Here is a 22,979-nt window from a genome sequence, read left to right as displayed (position 1 = left end):
AAGAAGCAATACTATACTATAAAAATACTGTATTAGAAATAAAAGCCCAGCAATGACGAAAAAATACTCTCCCATTCATATTATTATATATTTTGATCGTTATTAGCCTATGCATTAACTTGAAAGGCTACTTTCTCGAGGTGGAGCTTTTAACAGCGTTATGTACTTTTGTGTATTTGAATCTATAATAGGCAAACAATACATCAAATGTTATAGAGGTTTGTATGGGAAATGTTAATCTGAAAAAGCACTACTCCTTACTGTTAAATAAAAAGCCAATTAGAGTAAAAAGTAGCCTCCGATGTTTTCTTCTAAGAGTACTTTATAATGTAGCATACAATTAAGTAAAGTAAAGAAACATATCTTGAAACTATCTAGTCCAATATTTGAAAACATAAATAGTATAGTTACTTCACTGCTGGATGTTTGATAAGATTTTCCTAGTTTATTGCTCATTCTGGACATCCATTCATGCAATGGTAATAAAGTTGAATCTAATCTAATCTTTTAACCCTATAAATTCTCTCCTATAGCTACACCCATATCATTAAACCATAATCACTCTCTGCATATCAAAGGCTACTTTTGGATACCTTCCATTGTCAGCTTTCAACATTTAAGCTGTGTTTAGTCCTGTATTATGACCTATTAAGCCTCCACGGCTCTGTTTTATGGCTTGCTTGGTTTTTCACATCACCCCGCTGCCAGCACAGATCTAAACGGATTACAGTACTAGATGTCTAACATGATTACTAATTCTCCTTTCCAAACAACATCATATGGTTTGTTCAACATACTGCATCTCTTTACTTTTATACCATCATATCTAACTAACTTAAAGCTAGGGTAGGCAACATTGGAAAAACTAGCAAAAGACAGCTACAATTTTTTTTTTTTAAGTATCCAACTGAAAAAAATGTCATCCCTCCCTTTAGCCTTCCCTCCAAAGCCACTCCTCGCAGGTAGGCAGGTAAGCAGGTAGACAGGTATTCCAGACAGTCATTTTGGCCATGCTTATTACAGTCCTGCGGCAGCCATAGATCCCAGATTTTTTTTGTGTGTCTGTCAAAGCTGATTCATTGATGAACCTACATCAGACTGTGATGTACCTAGTAAACTTCAATAAATTCAATGATTTTTGGCCAGTAACTATTTACTCTTGCCATCAGTAGTTCTCAATGTACACACATTGCAAACTACAAGTTTAAATGAAGACAACATACTGTAGATATATAGATAAACTAAGATATGCAAGCAAAAATTAGTAGCTATTCAATACAGGCAAGAGCCAGATAATAAACATAAATCATACATGTCATATTGTTACAGTATAAGGCATAGAGCTGTAGTACTAATGGAAAAGTATGTGATAGGGAAAAGAATGCAGGAATAACCATTTACATGATTTCATATTGCATGCAGTGTGTTCCTTTAAGTAATCCCCTGTGCCCCTATTTTCCTAAATCCACCACCATGAATGTGATTTTATTCAAGTCATGAATGTAAAACACGTCTATTTAATGAGAACCTGTACATCTAGTCTGAACAGGTAATCTGTTGGTGTGAAGGATGGTTCAGACAGCCACTCCTCACAGCTTTACTTAGTTTCCTGTTGGATAGACTCCATGTCATATTGTGTATGGGAAAGGGTAACTGTAAAAAACCCTTTGAGTATTCTGAGGAAGCAACTTCAAATTTGACATGTTGAAATAGGCCCATCCCAGGTATCATACTTATGTGCGGCATAATTAACATACAACTGAAAAGGAGTGGCAAATTTAAAACTAATTTCCTGCCATGTTTAGTTTCATGTTTTGCTCACTCACTTAAATAGTTGGCACCGTGGAGATACAGTGGGTGAGTCTCAAACTAGACAATCTGATCTGGTGGCTTGGGCAGCAAGAAGCACATGTAGCCTAACAGTAAAATAGATAAAAAGTCAAAAGTAGTTAACATGTCTGGACCCAAATATGATTTTGCCCGTGTCGCAACATTTATTATGATTAATTCAAACCTTGGTTTTAATGATGTCTGCACACTGTAATATGGTGAAATAAAATGTTATACACTTTCCCTTTTCTAAAACACCTCTGGACAACTCTGCTTAAACACTACCTACTGCTGTTTGATCATCAACTAACTAAATTAATACAATACTTGCCACCTGCACTGGTTACACTGTTTTCCCTCCCTTTGCTGCCATGCAATATGGGGCAAACTAGGAAGTTCAAATGCCGTGCAGCCAGTGTCAAAGCAGAGTAAACACAAGTGCAGGTTAAACAATCACAATCAAATCAGCTTTATTGCTTTATATGTGTAAAAATACAAGGAATATGAAGCCAGTTTAACAAGGACACAAAATGATAAGTTAAAGCAAACATAGAACTAATATGTACGAGTAGGTGAAAAATAGGGGTATATATACATATTATATAAAACACAACAATGGCCAAGTGATGATGAACCAGTATTTTTTCAGCTACAGTAATGTGTCAGACTGTTTACTCATTATTTTTCATGATGTTTTACCGTACAGCTAAACTTTAAAAGAAAATTCAATTTACTGGACAGAGATTCACCACTGACGGAAATGGGAAATGATTTCAGACAAAACCATTGATTTTGGTGGATATTGTATTGGGGAAGACTCTGTGTGCCACCACTTTCTTTCTCCCCATATTTATTGTCTCAATCATCTCATCATTGTGTGTTGTGTTGACCCTGATTTTTAATTGAACAAATAAAGACTAAATACTTGATGTAAAAATGTACAATTATGGTTTTAATTCAGATTACATAGGGATACACACAAGATTATATATATACAGGATTATTTTGGTAAACAATGATGCATCAACGTTCCAAAACTTCCAGTGAATCTAATAATTCCATTTGGAAGTATTGAAACATTACTTTATCCCTGTTTGGGTTTGTATTTCCTTTTGACATCTCATTGATATGGTCAAAATTGAATATTTGTTAAGCAATCAACAATGCTGTTTTTCCTCCCCCAAAACTTTATTTCATGTGTGAGCCAGCAGTGAGCCAGCAAGTGCTTGTGTTCATGTTTTGACCATCAGCCTGCTTCAATTTTCAAGATTTAAATTTACTGGTGTACACTGGAAGACAAATCTTACACCACCCGAGAGTTCACTGCTTTGTATCAAGGCTTGCTTTTGAAAATTGAACAATGTTCAACCTAAGGGAAAAACCCCATCTCACATCTCAAAACAAAGAAAAATCGGGAAAAAAAGAAAGAAAATTAAGTCATTATTGATTCAACTTCATGGTAGTTGAAAAGCCACTGAAGTTTACAGGAGGATGAAAAACATAGCCTGTTAGCCTTATACATATATCTCAGCCTTTCCCTCAATCTACTGTTTTACTGCTCCAAAATCCTGACTACAATTTCCACCAAAAATACAGGTTTTGTTAAGTGTTCAAAGGGCAACATTCTAAGAGGAATAATAATGCAAATGTTTGACCTTTTGGACCTATATTAAAATAATTTTTCAAAAATGACAATAACTTACCCACCTTTTACCTCATAGGATTTAATGTCCCATAACATGATGTGTCTCCTATTACCTAAACAATCACTGTACAACCACACTGTGAGAATCATTTGAATACTGAATCACCAGCAGTGTCTAGCTGGTGAAAGCTGACTTTTACATGCTTGATAGTTGACATTGCAAAATTCCACTCTTAACATCCATCCATCCATTCATCATCTTCAGCAGTTTATCTGTTCAGGGTTGCGGGGGGGCTGGAGCCAATCCCAGCCGACATCGGTCTAGAGGCGGGGTACACCCCAGACAAGTCGCCATTCACAGGGCTGACAAACAACCGTTCACACACATTCACACCTAAGGGCAATTTAGAGTCTCCACTCTTAACAAAAAATTATCCTTTTCTGGGTGTGGAGCGCAAGACTGGACAAGCGCTTACCCACGCATGCTGAGTAATTCATGATGACTGTCGCAAATTCATGAAAGTGCCAAAAAGCCTGAGGATGAAGCTCTGCAGTGATTCATCAATTTGCATCAACCGGTAAATCACAACACACACTGCCTGCAGGGAGATAATACTGAGCCAGACTGGTGGTCTATCTGGTGAGGTCAAAGACCAAAAATCTAGATTCTTGTTTTGTTGAAACCCATGGTTTCTCCTGTGACATGGGAATGTGGGTGATAAGAATGATAAGTAATGAAAAAGGATGTGTTGTTTCATGCATCTTCAGAACTGCACAAAAGTTATCTAATCTCCATCCAAGATCTTTTTCCAATGCATTTTCCAAACTGTTAGCCAACAGGTCTTTTCTTAAGTTTGTATATATATATATATATATATATATATATGTGTGTGTGTGTAACTATTACTTACAATATGAATATAACATCTACATTCCACAATCTTTGGCCTTTTAGACATTAATCAGTCAGATATTACAGCTGAGATTTTATTTTATCACTTTACATCCAACCTATTTTAATCCCATGTTTGCTAGGAACACTGCTTTTTGAGTTTTTGAGTGTGGTCACTTACAAGATGTATCTAAGTTAAGCAGTAGAATAATCACTGTCCCTGTTGCCATTGGCCTTTTAAATAACTCAGTGTGATTTTTTTAATATGAATTTATTGTGTATTGTCTGTTTTTTGTGTAGTGACTGCTGGCAGTACAACAAATTGCCCCTCTAAAGATACCCTTGACCTTGACCCCTTGAAGAAACTGAAAAAAACCCCATAAACTTGGTGGTAAATGAGACCATTCAGCCATATTTCCTAAGTAATTGGTGGTAAATTTTTCTTCCAGCAAGAAGAATCTTAAAACAAAGTCACTTCCTGAACAACTGGATTTAAAATTTTTGTGTTTCATGAGGAAATAAAAAAGTGTGAGAAAGTGTGTGAGGAAGAGGGTTTGTTCACACGTGGGCCAGCCCTCCTGTATGTGTTTCTGTGTCACCAGCCATGCTGATGTAACACCACCTACCTGCTGTATAAAAGCCATGGCATGATTCATCTGCTTCAAATTATCAGTTCAGTGTGCCAAATAGGTCCAGCTCACTAAGAGTTTTAGTCCACTGCTCCATCACAAGTTTCTGGTATGAAGATGAAGAATCTTCTTTTGGGAGTGATTCTTGGACTTCTTGCGGTTGTCCACTCGACACCTATTGACAGTAAGTGAAAATGCTGTTTTTTATCTGTCTTTCACATTCTGTGTGAAACACTTTAACACTTTCTATTTTTCTGAGTAGCTTTGTGATTTTATGTGATTAAAGATCCAAATCCAGGTAGATTTTGTTTATGCTTATAACATCATGTAAGGTATTCATAGGTGGTCAAATAAATACTTGGGCAAACTTTTTCAATCTCATAACTTGTCATCGTCATGGCATTTGCAGCCTGACAAAAACAATCATTCTCCTATAGACCTCAGACCTCTGAAATTTCAATAATTCCCATGATGTCCTTTTACTTACTCAGTGAGTCAGCATCCACCTAAGATGCTCTTTGTGTTTCAGGTCTAACTTTCTCTGTAAGAATGCCAGAGTAGTATTTCATTGCTGGTGCATAGGTTTCACTGACATCTCCAGATTACACACACAGAGATCTTTGTAAACTCTTTTGAGCTGATTCAGGAGGTGCATTAATGCTTATGTCTTCAGTAAGGTGAAACCAAAGATCAGCAAAGTGCTGTTACACAAGTCTGGGCAGCTGGTAACTTCATAGGAAACACTGGAGCTGAACATGACTGGGCAGAAATGGAGAGTGGAGATGTGTGATTTGATTCTTAGGCCTTTTTGTAATTTTAAAAAATCGGCTTTTCTGAAAGATCTAACAGATTATTCTTATTGTGGTCAGTTGTGGAAAAAGTAGTCTGACCATTTACTTAAGTAAAAGTATCAATAACACAATGAAAAAATACTCAATACAAAGTATAAGGCAAGTATTTCAAATACTACTTAAGTATAAGTACTTAAGTGTTATCAGATTGTTCCGCAGAAAAAATTGTCAACGTGACTGAAATAATTGTACATAATATTATTAGATTGTTAATCTTGTTGGATCAATGTGTAGCATTTTACTGTAGATTGCTGACCTGCAGTTAGTTTCCCGCAACTTTAGCGGCAACTTTATAAACCGTTACCTTAGACCAGTAGTTCCCAACCTAGGGGTTGGGCCCCTACGGAAGTCACAGGATAAATCTGGGCCATAAAAAGTATTTTAAATCAAACCATTGTTGAAAATATTTATTTGGTGCTAACAACTTATAGATAACTAAACCCACAGACATTGTTTTTTGTAAGAAGTAAAAAATGCCAAAAAGGTTGGAAACCAATAGTTTATTCTTTAACAATGTAATGTATTTTGCACGCTTATCGTATATGTTTTGTTAATAGAAAATATTATTCTGAAAAGTAAGTAGCTGTCAGATAAAAAGCACAATATTTCCTACTGAAATGTAGTGGGGTAGGGCATAGTCGCATAAAATGGAAATACTAAAGTAAAGTAAAAGTACCTCAAAACTGCACTTAAGTACAATAATTGTACATGTTAAATGATAAAAATTCTTTCTTTCCACCACTGGTTATGGTAATATGCTATGACATAGAACAAATCAACACTGATTTGAAAAAGTCCAAAAACATAGAATGTTTGCATTAATTATATGATAAAGCATACTACCTAATGTATCCTCTAGCTTCCTGCTCCTTAATGGCAGAGATGCCTGACAATGACTTCATTCCAGCTAAAACAGAGAAAAAGAACAGTCAGGGTTTGCTCTGCTGTACTGGGTGTGTCAAAAGTGCGGTGTGCTCTGCTTTTATGAGACTGCCTCTTTTGTTAACCCACTCATAGACAATTAGTCATCCAGGTTTATCATTACTGTTTCTCGCCACACCTCAAAGAACACAACACAAGTTTATGCAAGAATCTGGGCCAAAGTATGTCAGCCCAGTCCTTTTGTAATACATCAACAAATATTAACATTTCTTTCCATTCATGTCCGGGCTGGTAGTTAAACACATAAGGTGACCTTTGGATTTTTCCAACTCTCTTTGTCCTAGATGTTAACCAGATCCCCACCAAAGCTGAGGATGATGTTCTCCAAGAGGCGATGATGGACGAGTTTCTCATTCTTCCCACAACTGAATCCCCCAAAAGAAACACAACCATTCAAGAATCACAGCAGCCATTCTCTGACTCCAAAAAGAGTGACCTGATTGAGGGCAGTGCTACAGGGGACAACAGTGACTATTCCATGACCTTCATGTTACTCCATCATGGAGGCGAACACTATGCAACTCATGTTTCACATGCACAGAGCTCTACCTCCACAGTGTTGCCAAGGAACACTGATGACTACACTTCAGATTCATCTACCACCCAAAGCACTCAGTCTAGTTTTACCTCTTCATCAATGCCACAGTCAAGTGTCACCCCAGACCACATCTCAGCCTTTCAAACTATTGACCCCGCTGTCAACAGCTTTGACAGTTCTGATTTAGGGTCTGGGGGTGAAGCGATGCTGGAACAGAACCCTGATACAAGCTCCAGTATGACCTCTAGCTCCAACACAGAAACTAGCACTGCATCCTCAACCTCCATGGCTGTCCCACAAATCTTTGAAGAAAGTGAAGGACCAGAAATACCAGTGTCATCTGGAAAGCAACGCAGTTTGCAGAACTTACCACCCAATAATGGTAAATACCCTAGACTTGCCCTAATAGTCATATAATTGCAATCACATTGTCTTTAGTGATTGTTTATGGAAAGGTTCATGTATGTGTTTTTCTGTTCAAGAACCTGTCAATCCTGCATCACCCCAGAACAGTACACCAGGCGAGTCCAGCAAAAAATGCATTCAACAAATAATTGATTTCTGGATGATTAAACTCTTGCTTAAGATAGTCCATATTATTAACTCCTACTCTCCCATATCTCCAGGTTGGATCATTGTTGTTGGTTTTATTGCTGGTGTTGCAGCACTGGTAATACTCTCCGTTGCCATCGCTACCAGAGACAAGTGAGACTTTAAAATCTGAAAAATGTGAAAAACATTTTTGAATATAAATTTATTAGCATAGAATAAAATTCTAACTGTTCCTTATTTTACAGGTGGTATGGACCAAATCAGGCATCTCAGCTAGAGACCAAAACAAACTCCTCGAACCAGCAGAGGGAGCAAGAGATGGAGACGTTCCTGTACAAAGACAATCCCAGAGAGAATGGAAAGGCGGCAGAATACACAGTCATCGCTCTTGATGAGCTTCCACAGAAATATTCATCACACTGACGTTGAGAAACATACTCTCTAGAAGCTTCAGACTCATCTCAGAGCCACAAGACTGTGTTTGAAACAGAGGAATTTGATTAGAGGATCAAATCTGTTAGGGCTATTGAGCAAAAATATTCTTTGGACTTTCATAGCTCTGAGCCCAGTCTGAAGGAGAACCGGGGTTTTCCAGCGGACTCAAAAACTCTTCACATATATCTTTATTTTGGACTTAGAATGTATTTATTGTCATATCAAAACTTTTTAAACTGTAAAATACAAACTGGTCGGGTAAGATGCACCAATGCCATTTGTTTCAAACTGAAAAACCTATACAGAGTGTGTTTTTTTTTATTTACTCACAGGTCTGTTAGTGGACACAAGACCGTGATTCTGTGGTTTGGTGAAAATGTCTTTTTTCAAGTTAAAATACATACAGTATTATTTTAAATGTCTTTGTAATAATATTATTAAAGACCATGTTGTGAATGGTAATTTACATTAAGCTGCTCTGTTTGCCCACATTCATTATGGGAGCTCTGTACTGAACAGTGCTCAGCCCACTCACTCAGTAGCTTCTCTTAACACCCTACACAGCTGTTATATATATGCTGTTATTGAATGTTCATATCACATCTGCCCTTATCTGAAAAATAAACCACAACGGAGGCTCATCAATAAACATTTATTTGTTTCCATTCATATTTACAAACAAGTATTAAAACATTTGCACACTTTCAGTCCATTTGCCTGACAAATATTTTTGTGCAGTATTATAGTTTATTTAGAACAAGTGCATTTCATTTTGCTTGCATTTAGTCAGTCAAAGTCAAAAGAAGTTTTGCGTTACAATGAATGTCAGACACAAGGAAAATGTTGAATAAATTCTGGGACCAATATGTGCTCAGAATCAAAAAGAAAGATAGAAAATATAAGTTTTATTATCTAAAGAGTGTACAATTTCACATGTTGATAGAAAACACCTGCTACACTAGGCCATTTGACTAGGAACATATTCTTATTTAGATCAAGGCCCAATAACAAACGAAATAGATGGAAAATGGATGTATTCAGTTAATAGATAATGGGTTGACATGGTAGGGACATGCTGATAATCACTGAGGAGGACTCTCTTCCATTTTGGTTGAGCCAAACACTGGATGGCTTGCAGTGGTCTGACAACATGTAGACATACTCTAGGTGCCAAAACCAATATCCCACACACACAAAACTGCCTTTATGTACACATAACCGTAAATACCCAAATATGGGATGAGTCCATAACAACATTCAGTCCTTAAACAAGTGAAAGTGAAATATTGGGCTTTCTTCTCTGACACTCATTTGGAGCTCAGTAGTTTCTCTTGAAATAAATACATTTAATGCATTGCTTGTAAATAAATGACCCTAAGTTCACAACTTATTGAGACAACTAACTAATATTCATATAGTTATAGTCTTTTCAGAAACCTTTAGCATAGCAAAAACAATTCTGATGAATGAAATAAAATGTCAAATTCTATGTATTTGATTTATACACTTTATCTAAGCAGAGTATATACACAAAGTGCAAGGAGGCACTTTAAACATGAATATATAAGCTGTCGCTTATATAAAAAGAGAAATAAATAATCATGTATTCACCTAGGTTTGAACAGAGTTGCTACATGCAGTTAAACTCAAAAACATGTGCATTTTCAGCCAACATCCAATGACCTTGTTGTTACGGCTTCTGATTTATGCGAGTGCTGGAGGCAGAATTTAGTGTGCACTTGATAAACAGACATGACCATAGCTAATTTACTCTACATGTAATTATAAGTGTGTTCTTTTGATTTAAATATGCTGTGTAAAAACAAAAATCCGTAGTTAGCTGAGGAAGGCCCAGCCATCCTCACTCTGAGAGCCGTGCTGGAAGGTGGAGAAACTGTACTTCTACAAAACTGTGAGTCCCAATATTCTATTGAAATAAAAAGTGGTAACTTTTATCCAAAAATGTGTTAATCGTCACATGCACTCTGCAGTTGACATTGTCAAGGCAAGGTTGTCATATAGCAAAGAAATAAACAGTTGAAATAAAACACAGAGCAATGCACTAGCCTGCTGAGAGTTTGAGAAACCATTGCCCCTGACCCCCCCATTTTTCTCTCTCATTGAACCTCCAAATTTATTTCCTTGTTAATCTTCCTCTCTTGCTCTCAGAAACACACATGAACACACATACATTTCAGTACACAGGCATATTTTACTACACACAGAAACTCAGTGCTTCACTCATAAGAACATGCTGTATGTAGAAAAAATAAATAAATAAATAACTGTGAGGACACCAGTCACATTCTCTATTTTTTCTTTACGGCTCTCTGCAACACATCCTGTACTGTTTGTTGCCACATTTAGAGGACACATGCTCTCCTCTTATGGTCTAAGTCCTAAGCTTTGCTTCTTAGGCTTGACCATGTGTGCGACATCATGGTGTAATCCCATAAGTCAAACAGTCAAAGGTAATGCAGTGTTAAACCATCCTGCACTTACATCATAATGCCACACAATGCACTGTTTCATAAAATTCAGTTTATGTTTTCATTAATCCAGCTTGAATACATTTCTGGATATAAGAAGACAGAACATCAGATATCACACATACGCAAAACCGCTGATCATCAGAAAATGCTTCAATACAAACGAGATGTTGCACAAGATAGAAGAATTCTTTTGTTGACAGAACAGGAAGCTTGCAGCAGCACCAGGTAAGGCCCTGAGTGTTGTCAACTGAAAGATTTATTCTTCTGCACAAAGCGCATGGAATGCAGCAGTTCATTACAGTTCGTGTGCAAATGCAAGATCTAATACAAGTTGGTGAATCATCTGTAGTTTGCTCCAGTAGCTACCCAGTTGGGTAACAGAAAATGACTGACCAACTGTTCATTCTTGCAGTACAGTGACTCTGCTAGCTTCTTTTTTTTTATGTGATTTTTCTTTTATAGCTGTGTTGTCAGAAAGTAAAAACTGTTGGAACTCAGGGTAAGGCGCAGCAGCATCTGGATCTGCTTTACTCGCATTTCCATGGTCCCTCCTCAACAAGAGAGAACTCTGCGGTCTTCCCATTTTTGCCCATGTTGACCTGAAAGCAATTATCAAGAACATCTAACTATGGGGCCAAGGCACCGTCATGTACACACTGTCAATGGTTGGGAGCAGAGAAGCCATTGCTTCATTACATTCAGGCCATTGACCTTGGGGGCGAAGTTTACTGTGTGAATCCCGAACAATAAAATACATATCTTCTCATACACTGATTCAATGACACAGTGATGCTGTTTATGTGTTAATGTGGTCTGTCAGTTACAAGATTATCTGAAACCAGGGATGATTATAGTTTCTCAGAGTTGGCCATATATTTTATGGATTCTCTGCCCAACCGAATTACAATCCTCAATAATCGGAATGCAACTTTAGAGTCAGAAAAAAAGTTGCATTATATAGACACTAAAATAATAACAGAATTCTACTGTATGAGTGAAATTGTCTAAAAATAACAACAATTTGCTCTTGTTTGTTTAGAAAGCTAGCTACAATATTGATAGGAAAGGATCTTTGATAGGCATTTGGATGAAAAATGGTGAAACAGCAGTTTTTATGTACCACTGGCTACAAAATCTCTTTCAAAAGATGGCCTATGATTGAAAACTGTAATTTGGTCAGGGCTGCCACAAATACATGTCCAATTAAGTAGACAAAAAAAGAACAGATCTTAATAAAATAAATACATACCACAACAAAATACAAGTTCAATATAACTGTGTACAAGACAAAGGATTTGGAATGGTTTATGCTTAAAAATAGACACTTTCATTTGGATTTCATGAGAGTAAAACAGATACTTAAACTAAATAAATAAATAACTATAAAAAATAACAATCTTTGCTTTTGATGAACCAGGTATCACAAAAACTGCTTTTTCATATAATTAACAGGTGAATAAATAAATATAGAAATATTTATTTAGCTTTTTCACCCCTTTTAAAAACATTTTCTTCAATGAAAATATGACATTTACTATTAACATAGACACAAATACACAAATATAAGAAGTCACATACAAAAGAAACACAAACACAGACAAGAAAAGAGCACAGACACAGAGCTGGGGAGGATTCTCTACATACAAGTCTCTATGTCCGTTAATGTGAAATGTACCTTGCAGTCGTCTATCAAGATTGAGTTGTGGTGAGCATATACATTCTGGTTGGTGTTATTTTCAAAGAAGGATTGTGTCTTTGCCATCTCAAAGTCCTCCATCCTGGTCTGTTGGGAGTCGAATGAGTCAAGCTCGTGTTTGGAAAGGTGGTACACGATACCTGCTCCATAGGAGTCCCCAACCACATTAACCGATGTACGGAAACGATCCCTGGAAGTTGAAGAGGACAGATGGACGAAAATAATTAATGACAGAAAAAGGGGACAGCACACAACATTGGAAAGCTTTTTTTTCTTTTGAAATTCTTTTTTAATGTTGATTTTAAGTAGTGAGTAATAGAAAAGATAAAGAAAAGCGGTTTGGATTTCATAATAAAAGCAAAATACACAATTAAGAGAAGAGAATTTCAGTGATATTCAGCAGCAATACACAGTTGCAGAATAAGTAGTGCCTCAGGGCATAAAACAAGAGAATTACTATGATATGTTATTAAAAGTTATTCAATGTTAAATAATTTGTTAAAAATGTAAAATGGGGTTTCTACCTCTCGTAAGAATCATGTAGCCCAAGTGTCAACATAGCCACACGCTGCTTAATTTCCAGCTGAGTTATATTAGTATTGCTGCCAACAGACTACTTTTTGCAAACTGATTATGCACTGTAGTTACTGTATGTTAGTTACGTTTCTGAATCAACAAAAAGATTTCAGTGAGTTGACATACGAAGAGTTAAACTCATGCCTGTTGTTGACAATTGTTTTGTTGAGTTGTTTACACCCCCCCCAAAACATACAGAGACCTGTAGAACATGCTTGCTTTGTCAAGAGCCACACCAGCCAAACCTGTTTTGGTACTTTGGCCACTGCTGTGGTCTAGCTCTACATTGTATAAATTATTACATGTACATAACATTAACTCATTTAGCAATTATGTGTGCATACACATGCTGTTCTGGAAATAAGTGCAAAAAAACACTGAAAGTTAGAAAATTAAATAAATACTGGATATGAAAAGATGTTAACAAGTTGGGTTGATTTTAAATGCCAATTACGACATTAAGACTGTAAAGCAACAAAAAGTTGTCACTGTACAACCAGGCAAGTGAGCTGTTTTCAGCATTACAGTGCAGTGAAGAAAAGTTAATATGGGGGACAGATTTATGCTTCAAAGCTGTCATGGAAAAGTGCTTGTCAATTAAATATCCAGTGGACATGATTCAGATTTCTCAGTTGTGGTGTGACACATTTCACAGGAAGAAAATATAATTTTTTTCAGATTGTGTCCAACAATTACTGTGGTCACTATTACTTATTCAGAGAATTTTAGGGGGTAAAAAACATCAGATAAACACTCTACACAACTTAAACAAATTAGATAAATAAATTATGTTCTTTTAGGATACTTATTATTGGATAATAAGAAGCTCAAAGGTTTTTAAACACCAACAAATCTGAAGATAAGAAACCAAAATCACATCCCTTGCATGGTATTGGAATGTGTCTGTATGTTCTGAGCTATAGTACTTGTGTTGATGTTGCACTTACAGTAGCCAGTCAACAGCGACCAAGAGGCTGATGTCCTGAGTGGGCAGCCCCACCGCCGTGAGGATCAGAAGCATGGTCACAAGTCCAGCACTGGGGATACTGGCTGCTCCAACACTGGCTAGGGTGGCTGTCATACTAAACAGGAAACAAATTCCACAGGCTATAAGGCTCCAGCATAGCCATGCCACAATACGCTTTCAACATGCAGCCACTGTATTTCTAATAACAATGGCATGAGCACAAATTAAATGACTAACCAATCAAACTAGTAAGTACATGAATTTTCACTGCCTAACAATAATCAAGAAAAGCCAAAATTGTCTTACGTACGAAATTTATTGTGAGAAACATATCCAAATAACTCCCAAACTATAGTTTTCTTTTAAATATGTAAAATAAACAAAAGTAAACACACATTTACTGTACTTAGAAACAAATCACTGTGTGCATGTTTCACCAGTATTTTTTGGGGGAAAATAAAATGTCCAAAATTTCTGTCACTCTTTTCCACAGGCAGATTTAAAACCCTGTCGAGAAGAATTTGGCTAATTTATTGCCTCCCAAATGTATTGAGACATCTCCCTGTAGCCACATTCTCACCTGACAGTAACAATCTGGCCCCAGTCAAGCTCAATCCCATTCATCTGAGCGATGAAGATGGCAGCCACAGCCTCATAAAGTGCTGTGCCGTCCATGTTGATGGTGGCACCCACTGGGAGGACAAAACGTGTAACTCTCTTGTCGATGCCAAGGTTCTCCTCTAAGCATCGGAATGTGACAGGCAAGGTACCAGCACTGCAGCAAATAAAACAGGAACAAACAGCTTGCTGTGAGATTCAGTTTGCACCAGTTTGGCACTTAAAACTTGCTGTCTATTGAGAATTAAATTGACTGGTTCACATTTGACTTTGCAATTGCTGTTTAAAGTTAATTACACAGTTCTTCTTTTCTTAATGAAATAAACCAACTCTGAACTATGGTGATTTATTACATTACTAATTTGTTAGTTAAAATGTAGACAAATCAGCTGTGTCTCTTATTAGTCATTGCTTCTTGAGAGAACTGAGCTCACCTCAGGAGGGGCATTAACAAAACAAGTGAACGAAAAATATCCCACACGGAGGCAAAGCGAGAAGCCTCTGCTGGCAAGATTTCTTCATTGTTAACATTTGAAATACAGATTACTTATATTATTTACCATACAGACCATGGATGAAAAGGGAAAGAAGAGTATTCACAAAATAACAGTCATACTGTGCTCACCAGGGTCAGAGAGTCTGAATCCTAGAATATCTTTCAAAAACATAAAACAGGAATGAAGGCAGAGATCTGTCATACCTGGACGCTGTTCCAAGTGCAGTGACCCAAGCTTGGAATATTCCCATGAAAAACGTGAAGGGGTTTTCTTTTACTATCACAAAATATATCAGCGGAAGGAAGATGCCTCCATGGATGATGAGACCCACTATTACGGTGACCATATACATTCCCAACTGCCTCGCAACCACCTCCAAGTCAGCAATGGAGATGATCTTTCCACAGATGAGGCAGGCAATACCAAGAGGGGAGTACCTGAAGATAAACACAGGATATGTTTGTGATTAGGATTATTTTTTTGTTGTTATACACATATGTCAGCAGGCATATTATTAGCATTTTAAATATATTGAAATATAGTGTACTTTAGCTGTGGGATGCTCTGCATCAGTATCATTTTTGTGGAGAACAAAAAACAGGGGAATAGTTTGGCAGTGTCAGTGAATGTGGTGCGATGCCTGTAGTGGACAACACTTACCACATAATTGCGCCAACAAGCTTCATAATTATCTCATTCAGGATATTGAAAAACTCTAACATCAGCTTGGCCCTTTCTCCCATTTTCCCCATAATAACTCCAAAAGCAACAAAGAATCCAATCAAACCTGTAAGACACAGAAAACAGTAATGTTAAACTAGTCTTGGATAAACCTGTCTTACAGGAAATTAATATCGTAGAATGAGGCCTAATTACTTGTTGAAAGCCAAATGAAAATGGAAATGTTTTTGGTATGTGTTAGCAATACTATGGGGAAAAAAAACATTTATGGAAAGTAGTAACGATGTAAATTATAAAAAAGAAATTCATTGTTACATCTGCCAAGGAGGATTTGTTTTTGACTTCCCTAGGAAGTTGCATCATGAGTCAAGGAATAAGTCATTTGTTTTTGCCGTGGATACAATCATTTTCAAAATGGTTTTGCACTATTGCAAGATGTATTTGCAAGAAATATTTTCTTATGAAAATAGTTGACTCAATAAATCTTGCTGTCTGTCACTAAATATATATCTTTGACACATATCTTGATACAAATGCAGATTGCAAATTTTTTAAAGAGTTTTCTAGTTTTTTCTAGTTCTAATTATGTAATTGATAATGAAAAAGAACAATGTTTTTTTCTTCAACAACTGCTATTTATTTTCTGTTCTGCAGTAGGTGCATTTTCAAATTTTTCACCTACCCAGGACATTCATCCCACTCTTGAACTGAAGTGACCTTTTGACTGTGAACTGTGGAGGCGCTTTAGTTCTGTTAGTGGGCACTGGTACTTTAGTGGTTACTGTCTGGATCTGCACAAGAAGCAAAGAAAAAGAACAAGCAGTTGGGGCAACTGACATATATGAATCAGACCTTATATGGTGGGTGAAAATGTTCTGTGCGACTCCCACCTGCTGAAAGCAAGCCTGCACCAAGTTCTCTGGGAAAAGATTTCGGATGAGATCAAAGAAAGCGTCCACGCTGGACACCTCGTCGTTCTTCTTTCCCTGTCCGAGATTAGCTTTCAACTTGGGATTCCCGGGATGGATGAGCAGCACAAGGATCACTCCCAGGACGGCTGCAATCACGGTCGTTGACATGTAGTACACCATTGCCCTGGTGCCTAAGCGGCCGCTGGATTTGGCATCCAGACCAGCTAGTCCTGTTGGCATAGTATGTTTTAAAGGAAAATAAAATAAGTGTCCAAGCCTAAAATGTGCATTGTTGCACTGAAGTTATGAAATAACTTCCCACACCAAACATTTGCTTTTCTTTCCAGTGAGACCAGCTTGCAGCATTTCAATTGTGAAACCTCTACATATAAGGTTGGCCTCATTTAGATAAGACGTGGTGTTGTGATTGTGGCTGTTCTGTCTGTGAGGACATATTGTTCAAATATATTGGAAAAACAAATTCTGTACAGGAAGGTTTCATACGAATTGCTTCCAAAATGAGATAACTTCTTCATAAACTCAAATTAATTACACATTTGTACTTAGCTAGACAATTGGACTTATCTTTTGAGTTTGGGGTTTAATTAACCAGTGTGACAGCAAGTGTAACTCTGTTTCTCTGTTGACTAGTGGAGGGACTGGAAGCCTCTACTTCCTGAACAGCACATGATGAAAAACTGTAGTCTTTTGGTATATGAATTGTTTACTGAGGTTAATTGAATTTGTAACAATGACGTGCTACTCTGCACTCTCAATGATAAGGAGAGGGATTATTGTAAATGTGTCTGCACACTGTACCATAGACAATATCTTCAATATCACTTGTGCAGCAGATCATCACGGTAAATGATTACGATTTAGTATTATCTCAGGTTATAATGTTGTTACTGTATATGTATTCATAAAGCTTAGGCTTGGCAGCTAAAAGTGGCTGAAGTCTCTACTTTTTAATCAAGCAAGTTAGCTGTATGTGTTGATTAACAGCTATGAACAGTTATTAGGGATTGTGTCTAAACAACAAGTTGGTAAAGGGGGATTTTTCAACATGCTGTAGACTCTATAACAAAATAAATAAAGCGGCTGGAACGCATAATTAAAAGGAAAAACACAGTTTTCTTATAGTCCAATGAAGGGTTTTAATTTGCATTGATGTGTTTTTAGAGGAAATGTTACACGTAAACCCTAATGAAACTATGCCTATATAGTGTATATCAACAGAACTTTTAGTCCTAGTTTTGACTAGTACGAGGTTTATGTTTTTTCTAAAAACAAGGGTGGAAAAACAACAACTCTACAAGAAAAAGCTAACAAAACTGCATATCTGCACTCCTCCATACAGGTCTTGTCTATACACAAAATAAGCATTTTAAATAGCTTTTTTCCGTTTGCCTGAAAAAAACGCCCACTCTGTTGTCTTTCCTGTTGCATCTCAACTCCCAGATAGCAGCAAGTCGCACTATGTGACCCCAGTTGCCGGCAAATTGAGCAGAACATTTGCAGCAGCTACTGTACCTCACCCACCTGTGACCAGACTGGAAACAACAAGAGGCAAAATAAGCATCTTCAGCATCCTCATTAGGATCTCCCCAGGGAAGGCGATGATCATAATAACATCAGGAGGGAGAGGAGATATGTGCCGCAGCAGCATTCCAGCAATGGAACCCAGAAACACACCTGAGCAAGATAGAAAACACAAGTCGGGTGATATTGAGCCACGAGATTCTAAATTTTAAATAAGAATATACATTAACATCTGTGACAAAGAAACTCTCGCTTTTTACTTATTAAAGTCTTTATTAATATCAAAAATATCATCTGAGAGTCACAGTTCCATGTCGTTGCCTGTAGATACTGTGATAATTGTATACATATGTGACAAATAAAACATTTAACTTCAAAAGGTTATTCAAGTTTCACGTTAAAACAGTTACTAAAATAATGACACCAAGAAATAAGTTTGATCTGAATGTTTTTTTTCAAGAGATTAGTAGAAAAAAACTGTTGAAAAAATTATTTTCCTTGTTTACTTTGCCTCTTGTACATTCAAATGAAATATTACATGGACTTTCTCACTTCATTGTTTTACAGTGTAATTTAAATGCAATATGACCCCAGAGACACAATTTCATGAAACTCTGTCTTTTGAATGACTGCTATTTTAATATTGAAAAAAAAAGCTGCAGTAAAAGGGTTTGGCGTCACATAGGGCAGTACCAGTGGCTCTGTGGTAAGCACTATTGCATCTCAGCAAGAACATTTGAAAGAACTGGGCTTTCCTGAGAAAAGATTGCATATATTCGTCATATGTGGCTGGATTTTCTATTGTTGCTCCAGGTTTCTTCCAGAGTCCAAAGACAGGCAGGTAAAGTTAATTGCCCGTAGGTATAAATGTGTTTCTCTCCTTACATGTGATAGCGCAGCAACAACCTAGCAGGAGTAGAAAATGGAAGATGGATTGTGGAGGGAAGTAGCAGGACCAACAGCTTACCAAGGATTGTGAGGGTTAGAACCATGTTTTTCATGATTTTATCACAAAAACTGCCACATGCACTCTCAGAAGTGTCCACTGTGGGCTCCAAGTGGCTCTCGTCCATCCTGACCTCCACTTGCTTCTGCATTTTGTTGGCACTGAAGGAAGTAAAGAAGGAAAAAGATCTAGCATTAATTATTGACAGGTTTTTAAGTCGCATTATGATACATTTCTGTACATTTCTTTAAATGTTTGACAATGTTGAAGAAGGTTCAAAAAACAGAAGTGGATAGTGGAACAAAGTACACCACAATTAAGAGTCTGGTTGGAGCTATACCTTCTAGTAGAAGTATTCTATTAATTACTGAGTAGGGAACAACTAGCAAACTTTATGCTTGGTTAGGGCACTTGCAAAGAAGTTGTGGGAGAATGTGAACGTCCCATACATTACATTTATTCATTTAACTGAAGCTTTTCTCCAAAGCGACTTACAATTGCTATACATGTCATAGGTCGCACAACTCTGGAGCAACTAGGGGTTAATTGTCTTGCTCAGGGACACATTGGTGGATGTGTCACAATGGGGAATTGAACCCAGGTCTCTCACACCAAAGGCATGTGTCTTATCCACTGTAACATCACCACACATACAGCCTCCTGCACATTGGCTTTTTGCTGGCAGATGAAAAAGAAAGTTGAGTAGTTAAGACCATGTGAACTGGAGGAGACGCATGTCTGTCTATACCCTTACCAGGCCAACAGTAGAGTTAGTAGTGGCAAGACTACAACAAGCAGGGTATTGCTGATTCCAAACTATGGCGGAAAGGGGGGCCCAACCCAACAATAAGGGAAAACTATGTTATGATAGCATTATGTGTTATACTATGTGATTCGTAAAATCAGCCATAGTTGATTGAACTCACAATACTGCATAAAACATAACTATTCTTAACATGTGTTCATTGTGTCATTAAGTAATTAATGGGGGGAACATGCACACGATTCATTTCAATAAAGTCTGCATGAGATGCATTCTGAATGCATGCAAAGTTGTAAAACATTTGCAGACTGACATTACCAAACAGTTAGCACAGAACCAGTAAAGATCCTGTTTATAATCTGCATTCAAAAAAATTTACATTTGAATTTGAATAAACAGAACACCAGCTGTTACTCATTCCATCCCCTCTATTACTGCTGCTGTTGTTTCTGTTGGATGTCTATGCAAAGTAATTCATGATAATTTGAGATATTCTATTTGTGTGTTGAATCAAATATATGAACAATGAAAGCTGCATGTAAAGTTCGATAAGGGGATGCATAATGGAGACCCCGCCACCCCAAGTAAATACTAAATACATAAATGTTTGTGTTATGTGATCTGTGATTCTGCCTCATGTTGTGATTGGTTAATTTCACATAATGATCTTGTCAATCCAACAATTCATTCCTTAATCTTACTGCTTCATCATATCACTGAAGCAACATTTATCTCAGGTTTGTTGTGGTCTGGTGTAAAGCCTCTTTGACTTTGAGATCAGCTCTCCCCTGTGCAGCATTTAAATCCTCTCTAGAACACAGACATACACAGTTACATAACAGTGAATGCCCGTGTAATTTGGACACCCTCAGCCTTCATGACCTGAACACCTGGAATATTGACGTTGGCAGCAAACACAACAGAAAAATAGGAAAGTTTCTCTCAAGCAAAGGTTGTGGATTAAGTGAAAAGTTCCCTCCAGAGAAAGCACTTCTCTTCAGTACAATTCATAGTGCAGAGGGGCTTTAATTATATATTATAGACAGTATAGAAACATAATGTACTCTTCTTCCCACATTCAATAATATGTTTGATAATTCAATATTTGAGTTACCGCCTGTATAAGACATGAAATAGAAATAGGCAACATAGAAAGTGAGAACAGAACAACTGTCAAGTCAAGCATGTCTGTTTGATACACTGTGCTCTAGCATTAATGAGACTTAAGCCTTTTAAAGAGGATACAATTAGCACATCCAGCACACAAGTGACTGAGTTATGTAACAGAAAAGGGGCTTCCCAGGAAAAGTCAAGGTGTCACCACCATCTGCCTGGCGACTGGTGCAGGAGATTACTAAATTGAATACCAAACTTCAGGGTTCAGATAAATTTCTCATTGGACAAAATACCAAAAACATATTAGTAAGCAATGTTAGATGGTTTGGTACCAGACAAAAGAAATGTTTTAGAGGATGAGGGATGTCTTTTTCAATGTAAGCTGGTGATTTTATGCTATTACCATTAAAGAGATACAAGATCCACTCACACACAAGATCTCTCACAAGGCTAATGCAAAAGGGTCAAAGGGCTGTGTTTGAAGACCAATGGAAAAAAATCTGAGGAACATACTAATAGTTCACCAACAGGTTTACTACAACTGTAAAAATGACATTTAACCTCACTGTTATTATTCCTGGGCACAATAGACACATCTATTATTCATAATCATTCATACATCAACATTGATGCATCATTCAGCTTTTAGGGAAATGTGCACAGGAGCTGTTGATTATTGTGATGCCACGTCTTCCATGACAATGTTTAAATGACTCATCTTTTAAACCACATCACCACGTGCTACTAATAATACTTACCAGTTGTTTCGTAGGTGGCTTGGGCTTGAGATTGTATTTGTGGAAAGCTACTACACAGCGATCGGCATCAGTGACAAAATTAACAAAATCATAGCTCATGCATTAGTAAATCCAGTCAAAATTATTCTATCCCTTCAAAAAGGGCTCTTCCGTCCTTAAGAATCTCTGAAGCACTTCTTCCTCAGCATTTGATGTATATCCACAATCACAGATGCCTGTGCATTCAGCTGCTTGGAGGTGCGTCAAGGTAAACTGACTAACCTGGAGGTCTGACAGGAGTCTCCCAGACATGAAGGGTGGAGTCAACCTGCTAAGATTAGCAAGGGAGTGAAAATCCTTGTTGCTGCCTTTTGTTGTCTTAGTGTTATTTAATTACTTCTCCTTCCAGAGGGAATGATTTACATTACTTTGCATGTCCAAAAAGATCAAGTCTCAGAAAGTCCTGTATGACTAAAAATAAGCGTTGAGAGTTATAAATTCTTTGACTGTGTCCTACTTTACTGAAAACACAAATCATGAGTTTTAGATTAGAGCAGTTCATTAAATTAGATCTGAAAAAATATTGAAAAAAACTAAACAATACATATTCATCAGGGCAATTTTAAGCATCCACATGCTGTACTTGCACAACAGAAATATAGATACTTAGTAAGAGCTGCAAAGTGCATGGCTTGCAGAGCTTTTATTTTTTACAGCCCTTTCCTGAAATTTTAAAACACCTTGGCAAAACACAATCACTAGGGATGTTGTCAGTGGCTATAGACCATAGCTAATTTCTAACACAGAGTGGCATCATAAGGCTGTACACTACTCGTAGGCTCCACTGACAAATCTTGTACATTTTAGTGACATTTAAGGTGAAAAAATGGAAACTTTCACATGGCTTTCTAGTTATGTCCTCAAAAGCTTCTTGCAAACTAATTCATTTTTTTGTAATGTTAAATGGGTTGCACTTACATGTATTTGCATGCTTCATTTATATGTGAAGCAGACAAATTCAAGAGTCAGGTTCTCAACTAATTTTGACAATGCCTTGCTGCTGTGTAATCGACACATTTTTGAGTATTTAATCAGACATAAATTATGGCTTATATTTTGGGTA

General features: G+C 37.1%; 2 protein-coding genes across 2 annotated transcripts; one reads left to right on the top strand and one right to left on the bottom strand.

Annotated features, from left to right (window-relative positions):
• Positions 1-4,982: 4,982 nt before the first annotated feature.
• On the top strand, positions 4,983-8,963 carry LOC119890312 (cell wall protein RBR3-like). Its single transcript, XM_038701513.1, has 5 exons — positions 4,983-5,180; positions 7,074-7,709; positions 7,810-7,848; positions 7,954-8,032; positions 8,125-8,963. The coding sequence occupies exons 1-5, from the start codon at positions 5,108-5,110 to the stop codon at positions 8,300-8,302; spliced, it is 1,005 nt and encodes a 334-aa protein (XP_038557441.1). The 5' UTR covers positions 4,983-5,107; the 3' UTR covers positions 8,303-8,963.
• A 2,343-nt stretch (positions 8,964-11,306) lies between these two features.
• slc1a2a (solute carrier family 1 member 2a) lies at positions 11,307-19,394 on the bottom strand. The gene is made up of 10 exons (XM_038701512.1): positions 19,262-19,394; positions 18,295-18,447; positions 16,732-16,982; positions 16,524-16,632; positions 15,821-15,947; positions 15,364-15,597; positions 14,626-14,820; positions 14,026-14,160; positions 12,482-12,692; positions 11,307-11,405 (listed from the first exon to the last, which is right to left on the bottom strand). Exons 1-10 carry the CDS (start codon positions 19,389-19,391, stop codon positions 11,334-11,336), a joined length of 1,617 nt encoding a protein of 538 aa, XP_038557440.1. The 5' UTR covers positions 19,392-19,394; the 3' UTR covers positions 11,307-11,333.
• Between the last annotated feature and the right edge of the window lie 3,585 nt (positions 19,395-22,979).

This window comes from Micropterus salmoides, unplaced genomic scaffold (genome assembly GCF_014851395.1).
Source record: "Micropterus salmoides isolate LMB-PRFRI ecotype aquatic unplaced genomic scaffold, ASM1485139v1 Ms_hic_scaffold_6, whole genome shotgun sequence".
Lineage (NCBI taxonomy): Eukaryota > Metazoa > Chordata > Actinopteri > Centrarchiformes > Centrarchidae > Micropterus > Micropterus salmoides.
Note: the sequence above shows the minus strand (reverse complement) of the source record. Positions and strands in the feature narration are given on the sequence as shown.

What these genes read in the sequence shown, in the direction of transcription:
- slc1a2a (XM_038701512.1), bottom strand. Translation starts at nt 19,391, where the DNA reads ATGCAGAAGCAAGTGGAGGTCAGGATGGACGAGAGCCACTTGGAGCCC. An exon ending in CTTGTTGGCGCAATTATGTG is followed by an intron (nt 15,598 to 15,820) that starts GTAAGTGTTGTC and finishes GTTTATCTTCAG; the next exon opens with GTACTCCCCTCTTGGTATTG. An exon ending in GCACTTGGAACAGCGTCCAG is followed by an intron (nt 14,821 to 15,363) that starts GTATGACAGATC and finishes TATTTGCTGCAG; the next exon opens with TGCTGGTACCTTGCCTGTCA.
- LOC119890312 (XM_038701513.1), top strand. Translation starts at nt 5,108, where the DNA reads ATGAAGATGAAGAATCTTCTTTTGGGAGTGATTCTTGGACTTCTTGCG. An exon ending in GAACTTACCACCCAATAATG is followed by an intron (nt 7,710 to 7,809) that starts GTAAATACCCTA and finishes TTTCTGTTCAAG; the next exon opens with AACCTGTCAATCCTGCATCA. An exon ending in ACCCCAGAACAGTACACCAG is followed by an intron (nt 7,849 to 7,953) that starts GCGAGTCCAGCA and finishes CCATATCTCCAG; the next exon opens with GTTGGATCATTGTTGTTGGT.